Source organism: Dendropsophus ebraccatus, chromosome 6 (genome assembly GCF_027789765.1).
Source record: "Dendropsophus ebraccatus isolate aDenEbr1 chromosome 6, aDenEbr1.pat, whole genome shotgun sequence".
Lineage (NCBI taxonomy): Eukaryota > Metazoa > Chordata > Amphibia > Anura > Hylidae > Dendropsophus > Dendropsophus ebraccatus.
In genome coordinates, this window is record NC_091459.1 from 62812736 (window position 1) to 62834403 (window position 21668).

Consider the following 21668-nt stretch of genomic DNA (forward strand, 5'->3'; position numbering starts at 1 on the left):
TCACCGCGTGCGTAATCGTGCGAACTCGTAATATATCACATTCATGATCTCGCACGGTATACGGCATAAGTGCAAAGACCCACCTAAGTGCAAAAATTGCTAATTTTTGGTCACATCAAATCCAGAAACATTGTAATGAAAAGCGATCAAAAAGTCTCATATACGCAATCAAGGTACCGATAGGAAGAACACATCATGGCGCCAAAAATGACACCTCATTCAGCCCCATAGACCAAAGGATAAAAGCGTTATATGCATGGGAACAGAGCAATTTTAGGGAACATTTTTTTGCTGTACAAGGCTTTATTTTTTTAAAAGTCATCAAATAAGTTATGCAAATTGCATATCGTTTTAATCGTAACGACATGAGGAACATGGATAACATGTCAGTTTTTACATAGGACAAACAGCGTAAAAACGAAAACCGCCCAAAGAAATAGAATTGCGTTTATTTTTCAATTTCACCGCGCACATAATTTTTTTCTGGTTTTGCAGCATATTTTATGCAAAAATTAAGTCTGCCTTTGCAAAGTACAATTAGTGATGCAAAAAATAAGGGCTCATGTGGTGAGGAAAAAACGAAAACGCACTTGCATTTTTTCACTTAGAGACCCATATAAGCCCTTATTTTTTGCGAAACCAATGGTACTTTGCAATGACAGACATTACTTTTCTATAAAATATGCTGCGAAACCGGAGAAAAATCATTTGCGCTGTCAAAAAGTTTTTGCTTACGTTGTTTACTGAGCGAGATCAGGAATGTGATAATTTAATAGTTCGGGCGATTACGCACATGCCCATACCAAATATGTTTGTTTATTTATTTTTTTATTTTTAAAATGGGAAAAGGGGGGTGATTTGAACTTTTATTAGAGGAGAGGATTTTTTGATAATAAAAACACTTTTTTTTCTACATTAACTCTTATAGAGATCAATGCTACACACAGCAATGATCCATTAGATCTGTGATACATTGCTCTGCCCTGCTGCAGGCCAGAGCAATGTAATGCCAAGCCGGGATCAGCGTCAGTGCGACGCTGAGGCCGGGCCTGGCCATTCTCATTAGTAATAAACATTTAAGCCTCTATTACAAGGGGCGATCAGCAGGAGCAAGGAGCAAGACCTGTCACGTCAACGCTCGCTTGATCCTCATTCCCTGCTCGGTGCCCGTGCTAGTACATGTGCCATCAGCGAGCGGGTAAGAGCAGGGGGCGTCGAGGAGCTGCAGCCTGAGCAGCCCATAGGGGGTGGCCGTGGTCTGCTGCCGCTGCTCCTGTAGCGCATTGGGATTTCAGCAGATCGTTGCGATTTGGATTGTTGGTCTTTCAACATTTTGAGAGACACTGAAAGACATGGATTAGTCAACATTGTGCATGTCGGCTGATCATTGCCCTTTATTACACAAAGCAATTATTGGCCATGGTGGCCGATAATCGGCCAAATATGACCGATAATCACTTTGTGTAATAGGGTGTCCTATGCTGCTGATTTTCTACACGATTTCCCTCATAGTGACCATAAACACTTCTGAAAAGTGCAGCATAAAATGTGAAATGTTTGCAGTAATTTATGACAGTTTACACAAAAAATGAGCACAAATATATTCATAAATGTGGGCTATGGCTTCCCTGCACACATTTATCATACTCTACATTTAAAGGGGTTATCCAGCCTGGGGGCACTTTTTTGGGGGGACCGGGGAGGAGGTGGCTGAAATAAAAGACGTCCACTTACCTCCCCGGTTCCAGCGGCGGGTCCCGCATCACGGCGCTCCGGTGCCCGGTTCCCGGCCGCTTCCTGGTGTCTGACGCCGCCCTGCTACGTCTCAGGGCCGCTCAGCCACTCAGTGAAGGAGGCGGGATACGTGTTAAGTCCGCTCGGATCCGGCCTCTTTCACTGAGTGGCTGAGCGGCCCTGAGACGTAGCGTCTCGGGCGGCGTCAGACACCCGGAAGCGGCCGGGAACCGGGGACAGGAGCGCCGCGATGAGTGACCTACCGCTGGAATCGGGGAGGTGAGTGGACGTCTTTTATTTCAGCCACCTCCTCCCAGGTCCCCCCAAAAAAGTGCCCCCAGGCTGGATAACCCCTTTAAGGATCAACAATAATGTGTGTGTGTGTGTGTGTGTATATATATATATATATATATATATATATATATATATACTGTATATATATATTTCTTGTACCATGTAAGTGACATTACAAATTTTGTAGACTGGTCACGTTTGCTTGGGGTCCTTTTACACACATAGATATTTGACAGATTATCTGACAGATTTTTGCAGCTAAAGGCTGCGTTCACACTAAGTAAAAAAAAAAAAAAAAAAAAACAGAAAAGGCGTCTGCTTTTTGTTAAAAATAAAAAAGTCAGTTATTGCATTATTTTAAATGAATTGAATTGAAGTCTATGGAATAACGGACGTCTTTTGAGGCGGACGTCAAATAACATTCATGACAATTATTTTTAGACATCTTTTGCCAATGGAAGTTATTTTTAAGTTGTTCACACACAGTTCTCCTTTTTTCACCTTCCTTTCACCACCTTTATTATTAAATTCAATGGACTTTTTCACACCCAAAAGGGCAATCAGTCCACCTAACTAGAAAAATGTACGAACAGATGTTATTGCAGTGACGGGTGGACAAACTGCAATATAACGGATTTTCATTTGGACTCAAAATGACGGGTGTCATTTTAAAAATAATAAACGCACTAGAAAAACATTGTGGGAACATAGCTAAAGGCAGGAACAGACTTTAAACAGAGAACAGGTTAGAAAGGAAAAACTGAGGTTTATCCTCTTTCCAAATCCATTCCTGGCTTGGGCTTAGAAAATCAGATCAATCAGATCAGTCAGATAACTATGTGTGTGAAAGAACCTTTAGTGCAGCTTTTTTATCTCATGGATAGGTCTCACCTGTTAACATTCCTTCATTTACAACACATGTCCCGTTGATTAAAATGGCATCACAGGACATAAAAAAACCTTTGCCAGTTAAAACAATAACATCCCCTGGAACTAAGTAGCGAGACTCGACCTGGCTGTAATCTGCAATGAAATGTGTACATGACAGTAAGAATAAGCCTTTTATTCCTCACTAGATAAACAGTCATCTGTAAGAGAATTGAAACTTTATTAAAACAATCTACTGTGAGCTACTTGATTTTAATGTTTTTATTATTATTATTATTTTTTTTTTTTTAAATCAGACTCTGAACACTAAGCTTGTGTTCACACTGGATGATTTTTTGTGTTTTTAACATGCATTTTCTGGTGTGATTAGTGAATTCTTAGGTCTCTTACTGCGTTTCTAAGTAAATAAAATACATGTTAAGGCTATGTTCACAAAGTATTTTTGCTCAGTATTTTGGTCAGTATTTTTCAACCTAAACCAGGAGTTGATTAAAAACACATGATTACATACTGTTGAATGGATTGGTGTCATTTAACAACAAATAAAGGCTGTTATTTCAAAACAAGAGCTGTTTAAAAAAAAAAGCCAATTATTTGTCATTAAATGACAGCAATCCACTAGACCAGGGCCCGGCAGAGCGTCTAACAGTATACACGACCCTGTTACATTCAATGGGGTACACTATACATGGTCCTGTTACATTCAAGGGGTACGGTATACACCGTCCTGTTACATTCAGGGGGTACAGTATACATGGTCCTGTTACATTCAGGGGGTACACTATACATGGTTCTGTTACACTCAGGGGGTACAGTATACATGGTCCTGTTACAGTCAGGGGGTACAGTATAAACGGTCCTGTTACACTCAGGGGGTACAGTATACCTGACCCTGTTACATTCAGGGGGTACAGTATGCACGGTCCTGTTAAAGCCAGGGGGTACAGTGTACATGGTCCTTTTACATTCAAGGGGTACAGTATACACGGTCCTGTTACAGTCAGGGGGTACAGTATACATGGTCCTGTTACATTCAAGGGGTACAGTATACACGGTCCTGTTACAGTCAGGGGGAACAGTATACATGGTCCTATTACATTTAGGGGGTACAGTATACACGGTCCTGTTAAAGCCAGGAGGTACAATATACATGGTCTTGTTGCATTCAAGGGGTAAAGTATACACGGTCCTGTTACAGTCAGGGGGTACAGTATACATGGTACTGTTACATTCAGGGGGTACAGTATACACGGTCCTGTTAAAGCCAGGAGGTACAATATACATGGTCCTGTTGCATTCAGGGAGGACAGTATACATGGTCCTATTACAGTCAGGGGGTACAGTATACATGGTCCTGTTACAGTCAGGGGGTACAGTATACATGGTCCTGTTACAGTCAGGGGTTACAGTATACACAGTCCTGTTACACTCAGGGGGTACAGTATACATGACCCTGTTACATTCAGGGGGTACAGTATACACAATTCTGTTACAGTCAGGGGGTACAGTATACATGGTCCTGTTACAGTCAGGGGGTACAGTATACACGGTATATAAAACACATGTTAAGGCTATGTTCACAAAGTATTTTTGGTCAGTATTTTTCAACCTAAACCAGGAGTTTATTAAAAACACATGATTACATACTGTTGAATGGATTGGTGTCATTTAACAACAAATAAAGGCTGTTATTTCAAAACAAGAGCTGTATAAAAAAAAAAGCCAATTATTTGTCATTAAATGACAGCCATCCACTAGACCAGGGCCCGGCAGAGCGTCTAACAGTATACACGACCCTGTTACATTCAATGGGGTACACTATACATGGTCCTGTTACATTCAAGGGGTACGGTATACATGGTCCTGTTACATTCAGGGGGTACAAAATACACGGTCCTGTTAAAGCCCAGGGGTACAATATACATGACCCTGTTACATTCATGGGGTACAATATACAAGGTCCTGTTACATTCAGGAGGTACAATATACATTGTCCTGTTATATTCAGGGGGTACAGTATACATGGTCCTGTTACATTCAGGGGGTACTGTGTACATGTTCCTGTTACATTCAGGGGGTACAGTACACATGACCCTGTTACATTCAGGGGTACATTATACATGACTCTCTTACATTCAGGGGGTACAGTATACATGGTCCTGTTACAGTCAGGGGGTACAGTATACACAATCCTGTTACACTCAGGGGGTACAGTATACATGACCCTGTTACATTCAGGGGGTACAGTATGCACTGTCCTGTTAAAGCCAGGGGGTTCAGTGTACATGGTTTTTTTACATTCAAGGGGTACAGTATACACGGTCTTGTTACAGTCAGGGGGTACAGTATACATGGTCCTGTTACATTCAAGGGGTACAGTATACACGGTCCTGTTACAGTCAGGGGGTACAGTATACATGGTCCTGTTACATTCAGGGGGTACAGTATACACGGTCCTGTTAAAGCCAGGAGGTACAATATACATGGTCCTGTTGCATTCAGGGAGGACAGTATACATGGTCCTATTACAGTCAGGGGGTACAGTATACACGGTCCTGTTACACTCAGGGGTTACAGTATACATGACCCTGTTACATTCAGGGGGTACAGTATACATGGCCCTGTTACAGTCAGGGGGTACAGTATACACGGTCCTGTTACATTCAGGGGGTACAATCAGGGCCGTATTTACCACTAGGCACCCGTGGTCCGGTGCCTAAGGCAGCACCTTGCAGAGGGGCAGCACCAGGGAGCAGGGGGACAGAAAAAACTTTTTTTGTTTTTATTTTTTTAGTTTCCCTCCTCCCGTTCAGACTTGCCAGTAAATCTGGTGTCTTTTCCAGGGGGGTGGGGGTATGGTGGTATTGGTCAGGTCTGGTATCGCCAATAGGTGCGTGAAGATGGGGCGTCTTCAGGTTTAGTGCCCAGGGCAGCAGCAGCTGTTAATACAGCCCTGGGTACAGTATACATGGTCCTGTTAGATTCAGGGGGTACAGTATACATGGTCCTGTTAGCTTCAGGGGGTACAGTATACATGGTCCTGTTACATTCAGGGGGTACAGTATACATGGTCCCGTTATATTCAGGGTTTACAGTATACGTTGTCCTGTTACATTAAGGGGGTACAGTATGCATGGTCCCGTTACATTCAAGGGGTACAGTATACATGGTCCTGTTACATTCAGGGGTACAGTATACATGGACCTGTTGCCCCATCATTAATGACCCCTCTCTCTCCTGACCTCCATGTGACGTGTCCTCATTGCCCCATCATTAATGACCCCTCTCTCCTGACCTCCATGTCACTTGTCCTCATTGCCCCATCATTAATGACCCCTCTCCCTCCTCACCATGTCACGTGTCCTAATTGCCCCATCATTAATGACCCCTCTCCCTCCTGACCTCCATGTCAAGTGTCCTCATTGCCCCATCATTAATGACCCCTCTCCCTCCTCACCTCCATGTCATGTGTCCTCATCATTAATGACTCCTCTCTTTTCTCATCCCCATGTTATGCCCTATCTTTGTGAACCCCATCAATGACTTCACACTCTCCTTATCTTTTAGCTTCCGGACCTCTGGCTACTGCAAGCAGGGGCTTTGATCTTGGGAAAGGTGTGGGTCCTGGATGTGGGCATCTATTAGACATTTATGGTTTATCCTGTATATATGCCATAAATGTGGAGAGAGTTCTTGGAGACAGAGGTCAGTCCCCTACTTCTCGATCCCATCTATTCATCCTTTATGTCTCCGATTCTTCATTCTCTAGCATTTACTCTGTGCCACCTACTGATCCTATACAGCCTTAGCCCTGGCCTCCCCTCCCCCTCCACTTCAGCTTCTCTGAGCTTTATTCCCCTTGTGTCACAACCCATTTTCTTTTTTGCATTTACAATAGAAGAACAAAATGTCTAATGTTGAATATTTGAGCAAGTTCTGTGTTCTTCTCCCTGTTTGTTATGCTCTATTATAAAATTATTATGTCGGACTGTTGTCTTATAAATCTAATAACATTTTACATATGTTCTTTCTATAAAAAAAAAAAATACATGGACTTGTTACATTCAGGGAGTACAGTATACATGTTCCTGTTACATTCAGGGGGTACAGTGTACATGTTCCTGTTACATTCAGGGGGTACAGTACAAATGGTCCTGTTACATTCAGGGGGTACAGTATACATGGTCATGTTACATTCAGGGGGTACAGCATACATTGTCCTGTTAACATTCAGGAGGTACAATATACATTGTCCTGTTACATTCAGGGGTACAGTATACATTGTCCTGTTACAGTCAGGGGGTACAGTATACATGGTCCTGTTACAGTCAGAGGGTACAGTATACACGGTCCTGTTACACTCAGGGGGTACAGTATACATGACCCTATTACATTCAGGGGGTACAGTATACATGATCTTGTTACAGTCAGGGGGTACAGTATACATGGTCCTGTTACATTCAGGGGGTACAGTATACACGGTCCTGTTAAAGCCAGGGGGTACAGTATACATGACCCTGTTACATTCAGGGGGTACAATATACATGGTCCTGTTAGATTCAGGTGGTACAGTATACATGGTTCTGTTAGATTCAGGGCGTACAGTATACATGGTCCTGTTAGATTCAGGGGGTACAGTATACATGGTTCTGTTAGATTCAGGGGGTACAGTATACATGGTCGTGTTAGCTTTAGGGGGTACAGTATACATGGTCCCGTTAGATTCAGGGGGTACAGTGTACATTGTCTTGTTAAATTCAGGGGTTACAGTATACATGGTCCTGTTACATTCAGGGGGTACAGTATATATTGTCCTGTTACATTCAGGGGGTACAGTATACATGGTCCTGTTACATTTAGGGGGTACAGTATACATGGTGCTGTTACATTCAGGGGGTACAGTATACATGGTCCTGTTACAGTCAGAGGGTACAGTATACACGGTCCTGTTACATTCAGGGGGTACAGTATACATGACCCTATTACATTCAGGGGGTACAGTATACATGATCTTGCTACAGTCAGGGGGTACAGTATACATGGTCCTGTTACATTCAGGGGCTACAGTATACACGGTCCTGTTAAAGCCAGGAGGTACAGTATACATGACCCTGTTAGATTCAGGGGGTACAGTATACATGGTCCTGTTAGATTCAGGGGGTACAGTATACATGGTTCTGTTAGATTCAGGGGGTACAGTATACATGGTCCCGTTAGATTCAGGGGTTACAGTGTACATTGTCTTGTTACATTCAGGGGGTACAGCATACATGGTCCTGTTACAGTCAGAGGGTACAGTATACACAGTCCTGTTACACTCAGGGGGTACAGTATACATGACCCTATTACATTTAGGAAGTATAGTATACATGATCTTGTTACAGTCAGGGGGTACAGTCAGGGCCGGCGTTAGGGGGGGGCAAAGTAGGCACTTGCCCAGGGCCCCCATCCCCCAGGGGCCCCCTAGCTCCTTCCTTCATTAGTGGAGCAGGAAGCAGAGCAGCACAAGCAGCTCCCCTGCTCCACTAATGAACGAAGGAGCTGAGCTGTGAGGACGGAGCGCCCCTCCTGCAGAGCTGCCTGTGCCCTACAGAAGAGGAGGAACGGCAAGCCCAGGTAAAGAAATAGAGGGGGGGGGGGGAGGCGCGCGGGGGGGGGGGGGTTAGAGGGTCACGGAGACTGGGGGCGGGACTTGCGGCCAGGGGGCGGTGCTTACGGTCGCGGGTGGGCGGAGCCTCGGGTGTCTTTATAAAACAGTAACCCCCTCCCCATATACTAGCCTAGCGAACAGTATACAGGAAGGGGGCAGGGGATCTTGTATGATGCAGTCCCCCCTTCCACCATATACTGTTCAGGGCCCTCCTCCCTCTGTATCTATGGGCACCAGGCCCTGAGCAGTACATGATGGAGGTGGGTACTGAATCACACAGTATCCTGTATGATAAAGTACCCCCATATCTCTCCTCTGCTCTACTACTACCCCCAATACTACTCCTAATACTGCTCTATTATTACCCCCAATACTACTCCTAATACTGCCCTACTATTACCCCCAATAGTGCCCTACTACTACCCCAATACTACTCCTAATACTGCCCTACTACTACCCCCAATACTACTCCTAATATTGCTCTACTACTACCCCCAATAGTGCCCTACTACTACCACCATCAATACTACTCCTAATACTGCTCTACTACTACCCCCAATAGTGCCCTACTATTACCCCCAATACTACTCCTAATACTGCCCTACTACTACCCCCAATAGTGCCCTACTATTACCCCTAATACTACTCCTAATACTGCTCTACTACTCCGAATACTACTCCTAATACTGCTCTACTATTACCCCCAATAGTGCCCTACTACTACCACCATCAATACTACTCCTAATACTGCTCTACTACCCCCAATAGTGCCCTACTACTACCACCATCAATACTACTCCTAATACTGCTCTACTACTACCCCCAATAGTGCCCTACTACTACCACCATCAATACTACTCCTAATACTGCTCTACTACTACCCACAATAGTGCCCTACTACTACCACCATCAATACTACTCCTAATACTGCTCTACTACTACCCCCAATAGTGCCTTACTACTACCCCAATACTACTCCTAATACTGCCCTACTACTACCCCCAATAGTGCCCTACTATTACCCCCAATACTACTCCAAATACTGCCCCCCAATACTGCCCTACTACTACCCCCAATACTACTCCCAATACTGCTCTACTACTACCACAAATACTGCCCTACTATTACCCCAATACTACTCCTAATACTGCTCTACTACTACTCCCAATACTGCCCTACTACTACTCCTAATACTGCTCTACTACTACCCCCAATACTGCTCTACTACTACCCCCATACTGCCCTACTACTACCCCCAATACTACTCCTAATACTGCTCTACTACTACCCCCAATACTGCTCTACTACTACCCCCCAATACTGCTATACTACTACCCCCATACTGCCCTACTACTACCCCCAATACTACTCCTAATACTGCTCTACTACTACCCCAATACTGCTCTACTACTACCCCCAATACTGCTCTACTACTACTACTCCCAATACTACTCTACTACTACCCCTAATACTGCTCTACTACTACCCCCAATACTGCTCTACTACTACCGCCAATACTGCTCTACTACCATTGCTATTATTACCTCCACTCCTGATACTACTACTACTCCCAAAACTGCTACTCCCCTTATCTACTACTACACCCCTCATCTTATATGCCTCTACTATTGCTACACCCCTTATCCACTATGCCTATACTACTACACCCATCAAAAAATAAATTAAAAAAATCGAGAAAAGAAAAAACGAGAGTTTATTTTTTGCCCACATCACCCCAGCTTTAGGAGATGCTATGTGCTGGGGGGGGGGGGGGGCATTTAACTATCAGTGGAGATGCTATCTGCTGAGGGGGCAACTATCAGTGGAGATGCTATGTGCTGGGGGGGGGGGGGGGGGGGGAACAGGGGAGATGCTATGTGCTGGGGGGGGGGGGTAACTATCAGGGGAGCTGCTATCTGCTGAGGGGGCAACTATCAGGGGGCTAGCTAACAGGTGTAAAACCTACAGTGAGATGCCTCCTATATTGGTGGATACTACATACTGGGTGGTGGAGGTAACTACCAGAAGAATTACCTACAGAGGGATACCGACTATATGTACTATGGAGGCACAGAGGGACCTATCTACTATATAGGGCACAGAGGGGTCTTATTTAAGGTCACAGAAGATCACCCCACCTCGAGCAGCGTGCCAACCGCTGACAAAAAAGTATCGGGACCTTAAATTGCTGCTACAATGTTTTAGCATTTGGGGCCCCACCTTCAACTTTGCCCAGGGCCACATTTTGTCTAAAACCGGCCCTGGGTACAGTATACATGGTCCTGTTAGCTTCAGGGGGTACAGTATACATGGTCCTTTTAGATTCAGGGGGTACAGTATACATGGTCCTGGTACATTCTGGAGGTACAGTATACATGGTCCTGTTACATTCAGGGGGTACAGTATACATTGTCTTTTTACATTCAGGGGTTACAGTATACATGGTCCTGTTACATTCAGGGGGTACAGTATACATTGTCCTGTTACATTCAGGGGGTACAGTATACATGGTCCTGTTACATTTAGGGGGTACAGTATACATGGTCCTGTTACATTCAGGGGGTACAGTATACATGGTCCTGTTACATTCAGGGCGTACAGTATACATGGTCCTGTTACATTCAGGGGGTACAGTACACATGATCCTGTTACATTCAGGGGGTACAGTATACATGTTCCTGTTACATTCAGGGGGTACAGTGTACATGTTCCTGTTACATTTAGGGTTTTACAGTACACATGGTCCTGTTACATTCAGGGGGTACAATATACATGACTCTTACATTCAGGGGTAGAGTATACATGGTACTGTTACAGTCAGAGGGTACAGTATACATGACCCTATTACATTTAGGGGGTATAGTATACATGATCTTGTTACAGTCAGGGGGTACAGTATACATGGTCCTGTTAGATTCAGGGGGTACAGTATACATGGTCCTGTTAGATTCAGGGGTTACAGTATACATGGTCCTTTTAGATTCAGGGGATACAGTATACATGGTCCTGTAACATTCAGGAGGTACAGTATACATAATCCTGTTACATTCATGGGGTACAGTATACATGGTCCTGTTACATTCAGCGGGTACAGTATACATGGACCTGTTACATTCAGGGGGTACAGTATACATGTTCCTGTTACATTCAGGGGGTACAGTGTACATGTTCCTGTTACATTCAGGGGGTACAGTACACATGGTCCTGTTACATTAAAGGACAACTCCCGCGGGACCCCAAAAAAAAAAAAAACACAGACACACACAGACACCATACTCACCATCTCTCCGGTGACGATCGCCACTCGATTCGCCCGCCGTCCGCCTCTCCGTCGCCGCCTTCCGCCATCCAGCGATGTCTCCAACTTCCGGGTCCAGGGGATGGAAAAGGCTGCCAGTGCGCTTGCGCACCGGCAGCCTTTTCATTGGCTGGAGCGCATCACATGGCTTCCAGCAAGCTCAGCCAATCAGGGCTGAGCAAGCTGGAAGCCATGTGATGCGCTCCAGCCAATGAAAAGGCTGCTGGTGCGCATGTGCACCAGCAGCCTTTTCATCCCCATTCACTTTGCATGAAGACGCAGAGGAGGAAGAAGACCCGGACCGCCCCCCGGCTCTGACGTCGTCGTCACCAGATGCCGCCCCGGAGAAGAGGACCGTGACGATCGTAATAGGTAATGTATACATTCCTTAACTTCCGGGGTGGGTGGTCGGGGGTCCGAAAGTGGGGGAAGGGGGCCAGGCCGGGTATTTAACCACATTACAAAGTTATATAACTTTGTAATGTGTGTTAAATGAGCAAAAAAAAATTTTTGTGGGAGTTGTCCTTTAAGGGGTACAGTATACATTACTCTGTTACATTCAGGGGGTACAGTATACATGGTCCTGTTACAGTCAGAGGGTACAGTATACACGGTCCTGTTACACTCAGGGGGTACAGTATACATGACCCTATTACATTCAGGGGGTACAGTCAGGGCTGTATTAACAGCTGCTGCTGCCCTAGGCACTAAACCTGAAGACGCCCCCTCTTCACGCACCTATTGGCAATACCACACCTGACCAATACCACCATACCCCCAACCCCCCTGGAAAAGACACCAGATTTACTGGCAAGTCTGAACAGGAGGAGGGAAACTAAAAACTAAAAACAAAAAAATTTGTTTTTTCTGTCTCCCTGCTCCCTGGTGCTGCCCCCCTGCAAGGTGCTGCCCTAGGCACCGGACCACGGGTGCCTAGTGGTAAATACGGCCCTGGGTACAGTATACATGATCTTGTTACAGTCAGGGGGTACAGTATACACGGTCCTGTTAATGCCAGGGGGTACAGTATACATGACCCTGTTACATTCAGGGGGTACAGTATACATGTTCCTGTTACATTCAGGGGGTACTGTATACATTGTCCTGTTACAGTCAGGGGTTACAGTATACATGGTCCTGTTACAGTCAGGGGGTACAATGTACATGGTCCTGTTACATTCAGGGGGTACAGTATACATGCTCCTGTTAAATTCAGGGGGTACAGTATACATGGTCCTGTTACATTCAGGGGGTACAGCATACATTGTCCTGTTACATTCAGGGGGTATAGTATACATGGTCCTGTTACATTTAAGGGTACCGTATACATGGTCCTGTTACAGTCAGGCAGTAAAATGTACACAGTCCTGTTACATTCAGGGGGTACAGTATACACGGTCCTGTTACATTCAGGGGGTACAGTATACATGACTGTTACATTCAAGGGGTACAGTATACATGGTCCTGTTACATTCAGGGGGTACAGTATACATGGTTCTGTTAGATTCAGGGGGTACAGTAAACATGGTCGTGTTCGCTTTAGGGGGTACAGTATACATGGTCCCGTTAGATTCAGGGGGTACAGTATACATTGTCTTGTTACATTCAGGGGTTACAGTATACATGGTCCTGTTACATTCAGGGCGTACAGTATACATGGTCCTGTTACATTCAGGGGGTACAGTACACATGATCCTGTTACATTCAGGGGGTACAGTATACATGTTCCTGTTACATTCAGGGGGTACAGTACACATGGTCCTGTTACATTCAGGGGGTACAATATACATGACTCTTACATTCAGGGGTAGAGTATACATGGTCCTGTTACAGTCAGAGGGTACAGTATACATGACCCTATTACATTTAGGGGGTATAGTATACATGATCTTGTTACAGTCAGGGGGTACAGTATACATGGTCCTGTTAGATTCAGGGGGTACAGTATACATGGTCCTGTTAGATTCAGGGGTTACAGTATACATGGTCCTTTTAGATTCAGGGGATACAGTATACATGGTCCTGTTACATTCAGGAGGTACAGTATACATAATCCTGTTACATTCAGGGGGTACAGTATACATTGTCCTGTTACATTCATGGGGTACAGTATACATGGTCCTGTTACATTCAGCGGGTACAGTATACATGGACCTGTTACATTTAGGGGGTACAGTATACATGTTCCTGTTACATTCAGGGGGTACAGTGTACATGTTCCTGTTACATTCAGGGGGTACAGTACACATGGTCCTGTTACATTAAGGGGGTACAGTATACATTACTCTGTTACATTCAGGGGGTACAGTATACATGGTCCTGTTACAGTCAGAGGTTACAGTATACACGGTCCTGTTACACTCAGGGGGTACAGTATACATGACCCTATTACATTCAGGGGGTACAGTATACATGATCTTGTTATAGTCAGGGGGTACAGTATACACGGTCCTGTTAAAGCCAGGGGGTACAGTATACATGGTCCTGTTACATTCAGGGGGTACAGTATACATGTTCCTGTTACATTCAGGAGGTACTGTATACATTGTCCTGTTACAGTCAGGGGGTACAGTATACATGGTCCTGTTACATTCAGGGGTACAGTATACATGGTCCTGTTACAGTCAGGGGGTACAATGTACATGGTCCTGTTACATTCAGGGGGTACAGTATACATGCTCCTGTTAAATTCAGGGGGTACAGTATACATGGTCCTGTTACATTCAGGGGGTACAGCATACATTGTCCTGTTACATTCAGGGGGTATAGTATACATGGTCCTGTTACATTTAAGGGTACCGTATACATGGTCCTGTTACAGTCAGGCAGTAAAATGTACACAGTCCTGTTACATTCAGGGGGTACAGTATACACGGTCCTGTTACATTCAGGGGGTACAGTATACATGGTCCTGTTACATTCAGGGGGTACACTATACATGGTCCTGTTACATTCAGGGGGTATAGTATACATGGTCTTTTTAGTTTCAGGGGGTACAATATACTTGGTCCTGTTACATTCAGGGGTACAATATACATGGACCTGTTACATTCAGGGGGTACAGTACACATGATCTTGTTACATTCAGGGGGTACAGTATACATGGACCTGTTACGTTCAGGAGGTACAGTATACACGGTCCTGTTACATTTAGGGGGTACAGTATGCATGGTCCTGTTACATTCAGGAGGTACAGTATACATGGTCCTATTACATTCAGGGGGTACTGTATACATGGTCCTGTTACATTCAGCAGGTACAGTATACATGGTTCTGTTACATTCAGGGGGTACAGTATTCATGGTCCCGTTAAATTAAGGGGGTACAATATACATACTGGACTCTCCCATATAGTCTGCAGTGTGGTAATACTCTGCAGAGCCTGTGATGACAAAGTATCAGCCCCCACATAGTGTACAGTCTACACTGGGGGGGGGGCAGTGTGTGAACACGTGTTTTCAGTCCATTCCTGGTTTTGATTGAAAAATACTGAGCAAAAGTACTGTGTTCGAACATAGCCTAAAAACGCAACAAAACACAGTCTAAGTAGACTTCTTAAAACTTCCATGTTGCTCTTCAACAAGGTGCACACTACTTGTGACAGTATAAAGCATTCACTCCATAAACTATAAACCCTCAAAAACTATATGGTCCACTGCAGGCAATACGATTTTTTTTTTCTCTTTAGCTACAGTTTGTCTCAAACTGTACAGGGAGTATTCCAGTAATGCAAGTATAAAATATAAGTTGCCCAATAAAGGAGCAGTGTATATGTACTGTCCAAGGGCAACCCATTGACAAGATAAGTTTTATTGATATCAGTCTATAGAGTGGGCAGATTTATCAAAACTGTCTGAAAAAAAACACTGTTGCTCATAACAACCAATCACAGCCCAGCTTTTATTTTATCAGAGCAGTTTAAGAAATTTAATGTACTTGATTGGGTGTATCTTTAGACAATATATAGACACTATATTGTAACAGATTGTCTGGAACCCCTGGTGATCAGCTGGCTATTTATTTCCTCTCAAGCAGATGAGCTACATTAGCTAGGGTTTGAAGAACCCTATAAAACATGTCTATCAGCTCTCCAGACATGCCTTTTCAAATGGAATCTGTCATCTATAATGCACGTTCCAAGCTGACACTGTTAGATAACTAGAGGCACATGGTACCTTTCATATATCTGTCTTCCTTAACGTACAAAAATGCTTTCATTTTACTGTGCAAAGTGTCACAGAGGTATTCCCAAGCTCCTGATCCGCTGAAGGCAAAAATACCTCCTTGTACCTTCTCCCATCCCTGACTCTGCTAGGAGCTCAACTAGTAATTGTCTGTGAATCAGCAGAGAAAGGAATAGGAAAAGTGCAGTGAGTCATTCCAGCTTGGGGTACAATTAGATGGGCAGATGATGGACTATTAATAATGTAAACAAGCGCTGATCTGCTAGATCAGCGCTTGTTGACTGAGCCTATTACACAGATCTAATTGTTTAGCTGCCTGGACATTGTTAGTGATGTTCATGCAGCTCTTGCCCTAAATTGTTGATACATTACCTCTCCATGCTCCCAGGCCTCCTCTGCCTTGCAGAGGACAGAAGAGGACCGGGAGTGTGGAGAGGTAATGTATACAGTTTATTCAATTGTTAGCCGTCGGCCATGCATTGCTATTACATGTCAGCTGTTTAAATTCATTCCCCACTAGATTCATTTCCCACTAGATACACACTGCCACTAGCAGTCACATTACACTGACAACTGTGACAGATTTCACCTTTGATCCTAGTTTCCTCCTTTTCCCCCCTTATAATGGGTAATCCACCTGTATACATATCCTTTTAATTTACAGTGGACCAGATTAGAAGCAGGAAGTCTCACGAAGCTGTCAGAATAGCCTTGTTGCTTATTTATTATTAGGCAAAACAGAGATACATACCACCATTTCTTTTGCACACTGCCACTTTCATGTTATTATGTGCTTTGACCAGATTGTGGAGCTTTGAAGATTGCTATTAAAAAAAAAAAAAAAATGGGTAAAAAAATGATGTCCTAAAATACATAGTAACATAGTTAATAAGGTTGAAAAAAGATGAGAGTCTATCAAGTTTAACCTACAGAAACCTTACTTTGATCCAGAGGAAGGCAGAAACCCTTATGAGGCAGAGGTCAATTGTCCAATCACAGAAAATTTCCTTTCCGACTCCAAATAGCAATTAGAATAATCCCTGACTTAATGTTCTATCACATGAAATCTAGAGCCTATAATGTGTAATATTACATTTTTAAGAAAAGCATCCAGGCTTGAACTTATTTAATGAATTAGCCAAGTTGCAGGAAGTTCCTTAGTCTCACTGCTCTTACAGTAAAGTAGTGTACTATTCATTCATATATATATGTACATACATTCTAATCAGCTGGCAGAGGTAGGGAAGAAATGGATTACAAGTACGTACTTACCTCTCCCCGTCCCCACAGTGAGTGGCTGGACCAGCCCCGTGAACCCTGCCAGAAGTCATTTTCCCCCTGAGTTGTGATGACGTCACAGCGGGGGCCTGTCCCAGCTGAAGGACTGTCCGCTCAGCCAATCAGTGCTTGGAGCAATGTTCCATCACTGACTGGCTGAGCGGCTAGTCCATCAGCCGGGTCCTGACGTGTCAGCTGCAGAGATCCCGGGCTGGTCCCAATGCGCCGCAGAGAGAGGTACAGTAAGTTGGTACTTTTAAAAAATTTCTCCCCGCCCCTGCTGGCTGCCGGATTTTATAAATCACTGGACTTCTTTAATGTTGAATGACATATTAGGCTTCTATATCCTATTGCACTGCCTGTGCATGAGTCCACCACTCAAACAAGTAAATAGGGTCACGTTAGGACTCTGCAGTCACATCCATTTGTGAATAAGAACACAATGGAGTTGTGTGACTAGGCAGTATGACAAGAAGTGTGACACATGTAGCCCTAGCCTAATGGCAATAATAATAGAAACAGTTACCATCTACTATTAATGATTGTCATCACCTATAAATCACAATAAAGATAGATTAGAAAAAAAAGAAAAAAAAAGAAAGAAATCTGAGGATTACCAGTCGAAGTTCAACCATTGATACTGTTATGTTACAGACACACAGCACAAGAATGGCAATGGCGTAACCCAGATATCCCTCTACCAGCATAAGGGTGATGGCAGCAAACTGGTAGATATATAAGAAATTTAACACCTGTGTACGGAAACAATACTGAAATTATTATAGGTAATGGTGAGCAACCATCTTATCTCCTAGCCTAGATGTCCACAGTACCACCTTTTTACCTATAGATCTACTGACTTTGTTAAAGGGAATGTATAGCCTAGATTTGTTTACTTATTAGAGCCAGATAAAAATGCTTTTTAATTGGTTTACAGTCACTAAAAACTATAAAACTATAATATAAAAACTAAAAAATAATATAAAAAAAAAAACATATTAAAAAATACGGTTAAAGGAGAAGTCCGGCCAAAATTAATTTTTGATATGTTGTTACTTATGAAAAGTTATACAAATTTCTAATGTACATTAATTATGGGAAATGCACATATAGAGCTATTTCCCTTAATTTAGTAGATCAGGAAGTGTTAGAAATATCTCTGAAGAAGTGACGTCACGACCCAGGGTGTAATTCCTATGGAGTGTCCAGCAGGGGGCGCTCTCTATATAGAAGTCTATGGGACTTTATTGTTTCTATGGGTTTCTATGTAATGTAATGTAATGTAATGTAGTGTACAGTGCTTTATTGAATGAATACATCTACGGAATACTTTGGGGAGCAAGTGTCCTTGCTCCCCAAAGTATTGCATAAATGTATTCATTCAATACATTCAATACACAGTAAGCCCGCCGATCCGCCGCATTCCCGCCGATCCGGACCATATACATTGAACTACAGCTCCCATCATCTGCTTCTAGTATGAATAGGTGATGGGAGCTGTAGTTGGGTAAGGGATATGACATGCCGCCGGGCGCAGGGGGGAGCCGCTCAGTACACAGCAGCTCCCCCCTCCTCCTTCCGGGATAACTTCCGCCTATACCAATGCTGACTCCCTGCCTGGCCGCCGCTCTCCGCTCTCCCCCCCATACATACCGGCTCCCGATGCATCCTGGTGTCCGCGCTGATGCCGGGAGCCGGTATATGTGAGCGGAGAGCGGCGGCCAGGCAGGGAGTCAGCATTGGTATAGGCGGAAGTTATCACGGAAGGAGGAGGAGGAGGGGGGAGCGCTCCTGTGTACTGAGCGGCTCCCCCCTGCGCCCGGCGGCATGTCATATCCATTACCCAGCTACAGCTCCCATCACCTATTCATACTAGAAGCAGATGATGGGAGCTGTAGTTCAATGTATATGGTCCGGATCGGCGGGAATGCGGCGGATCGGCGGGAATGCGGCGGAAATGCGGCGGATCGGCGGGCTTACTGTGTATTGAATGTATTGAATGAATACATTTATGCAATACTTTGGGGAGCAAGGACACTTGCTCCCCAAAGTATTCCGTAGATGTATTCATTCAATAAAGCACTGTACACTACATTACATTACATTACATTACATAGAAACCCATAGAAACAATAAAGTCCCATAGACTTCTATATAGAGAGCGCCCCCTGCTGGACACTCCATAGGAATTACACCCTGGGTCGTGACGTCACTTCTTCAGAGATATTTCTAACACTTCCTGATCTACTAAATTAAGGGAAATAGCAGTATATGTGCATTTCCCATAATTAATGTACATTAGAAATTTGTATAACTTTTCATAAGTAACAACATATCAAAAATTAATTTTGGCCGGACTTCTCCTTTAACATAAAAACTAGAGATGAGCGAGCCTCGAGCATGCTCGATTCCATCCAAACCCGATGGTTCAGCATTTGATTAGCGGTGGCTGCTGAAATTGGATAAAGCTCTAAGGTTGTCTGGAAAACATGGATACAGCCAATGACTATATCCATGTTCTCCACATATAGCATTAGGGCTTTATCCAGCTTCAGCAGCCACCGCTAATCAAATGCCAAACGATCGGGTTCAGATGGACTCGAGCATGCTCGAGGTTCGCTCATCTCTAATAAAAACTTTAAACAATAAGTCATTTTCTGATAGCACATTCCCTTTAAGACCATATAGTTAAAATATTGTTATCCTGTTACCTGTTATGCAGCCTTCTGTAGCTCTGACTCCTCGATCACTGATCTGTCCATGCTATCTCTGAAATAATCTTGTCCATCACATGTGATAGCATGTGATATGTCAGCCTCCTCCCCAGAATTACACTGCACACTAGAAGTAAGTGCAAGTGCAGTGGAGAAGGCTGAGTGTCACTGTATGGTCACATGCCCCCCTACATGTACTAGATGAAAGTAGGCATGGCACAGATGGAGTGGAGCTTAACAAGGCTGCTATAATGAGGCAGCAGTGATGTAACACTATTAATGAATGTCCTATGATGTACTCATGCATATGTTTTCAAAAATACATCCAGAGGTTAGGCAACATTTTTAAGGGTTGATACATGTAAGGTGTCTTGCAGAAATGTTACAGAGAATAAAGGGGGAAATTAACTGTGTGGCTATGTTTCCACTCTTAATAATATCGGGGAAGGTGGTCATCTTGTAACATAGTCGGTCACTAATAATGATGATGATCTGCCGATATTATTATGGGAACATAGCCTTAATCTGCTCCTGCTGAAGACAGTGGCCTTACAGCCAGACAAGAGAAAAGGAGGGAGCTTGACTAAACTTCCTCATTTTGGGTATGTTACTGATTAAATAGGACGCAAAGTCTGTCACGTAATCCGACGCTCGCACCCTCTCACCGACAGTGGCGGGAGTGCACGTCTCCCCCCGTGCCATAGACTCCATTCTATGTATGGGCGGATTCCTTCCTCCAACCAAAGAATGACCGAGTTCATTCTTTGAGCAGAGGAAGGAGTCCGCCCGTGCATTGAACGACGTCTATGGCACGGGCGGAGACGCGACGGATTTTCCGTCCTATTTACTCAGTGAGTGTGCACATACCCTTTAACTGCAAAATGAAACAAAAGAAGAGTTTATAATAGAAAGAAACTGAGCAAAGAATTGTTGGAATCTTTTTATATTTGTAATTTTTGTTTAATATTCAATTGTTTCCTTTTCAGACTAAAGGGGTTGTCCAGCAAAAACCTTTTTCTTTCAAATCAACTGGTTTCAGAAAGTTATATAGATTTGTAATTAAAAATCCCAAGTCTTCCCATACTGATCAGCTGCTTTATGTCCTGCAGGAAATTGTGTTTTCTTTTGAGTCTGACACAGTGCTCTGTGCTGACATCTCTGTCCATGTGTGGAACTGTCCAGAGCAGTAGCAAATCCCCATAGAAAACTTTTCCTGCACTCGACAGTTTCTGTCTGGGACAGAGATGTCAGCAGAGAGCACTGTGTCAGACTGAAAAAAAATAAAATCCTGCAGGACATACAGCAGCTGACAGGGCCGGCGTCAGCACCCGGCTAAGTAGGGCAAATGCCGGGGCCCCCAGCTCCTCTAGGGGCCCACTCCCGTTTGTTACTACATTTTTTTTGTTAGTAAAAAAGAAAAAAAAGTGTAGTAACAAAGGGGACTGAGCCCCTAGAGGCCGCATGTGACAGTTAGGGGCCCGCCGATCCATACTGGGGCCCCCGAGCACCTGTCTTCCATCACAAATCTTCCCTACAGCCGAGTAGGAAAGAGGACCTGTGAGTCTGAAGGACCTTTGATGATGTCACGGGTCATGTGATCGGACACATGACCTGAGGGCAGCAGGTAG

At 44.1% G+C, this 21668-nt stretch overlaps 1 protein-coding gene across 3 annotated transcripts in view; it reads right to left on the reverse strand.

The window, feature by feature from the left end:
• The window catches only part of LOC138795670 (probable cation-transporting ATPase 13A4), a 276072-nt gene that overhangs the window by 181118 nt on the left and 73286 nt on the right, over positions 1-21668 (reverse strand). For all 3 annotated transcript variants that reach the window (XM_069975055.1, XM_069975057.1, XM_069975056.1), the window contains 3 exons: positions 17944-18078; positions 16800-16872; positions 2920-3051 (listed from right to left, as the gene is read on the reverse strand). In XM_069975055.1, the coding sequence (XP_069831156.1) occupies positions 2920-3051; positions 16800-16872; positions 17944-18078 (340 nt within the window). The remainder of the gene's footprint in view (positions 1-2919; positions 3052-16799; positions 16873-17943; positions 18079-21668) is intronic.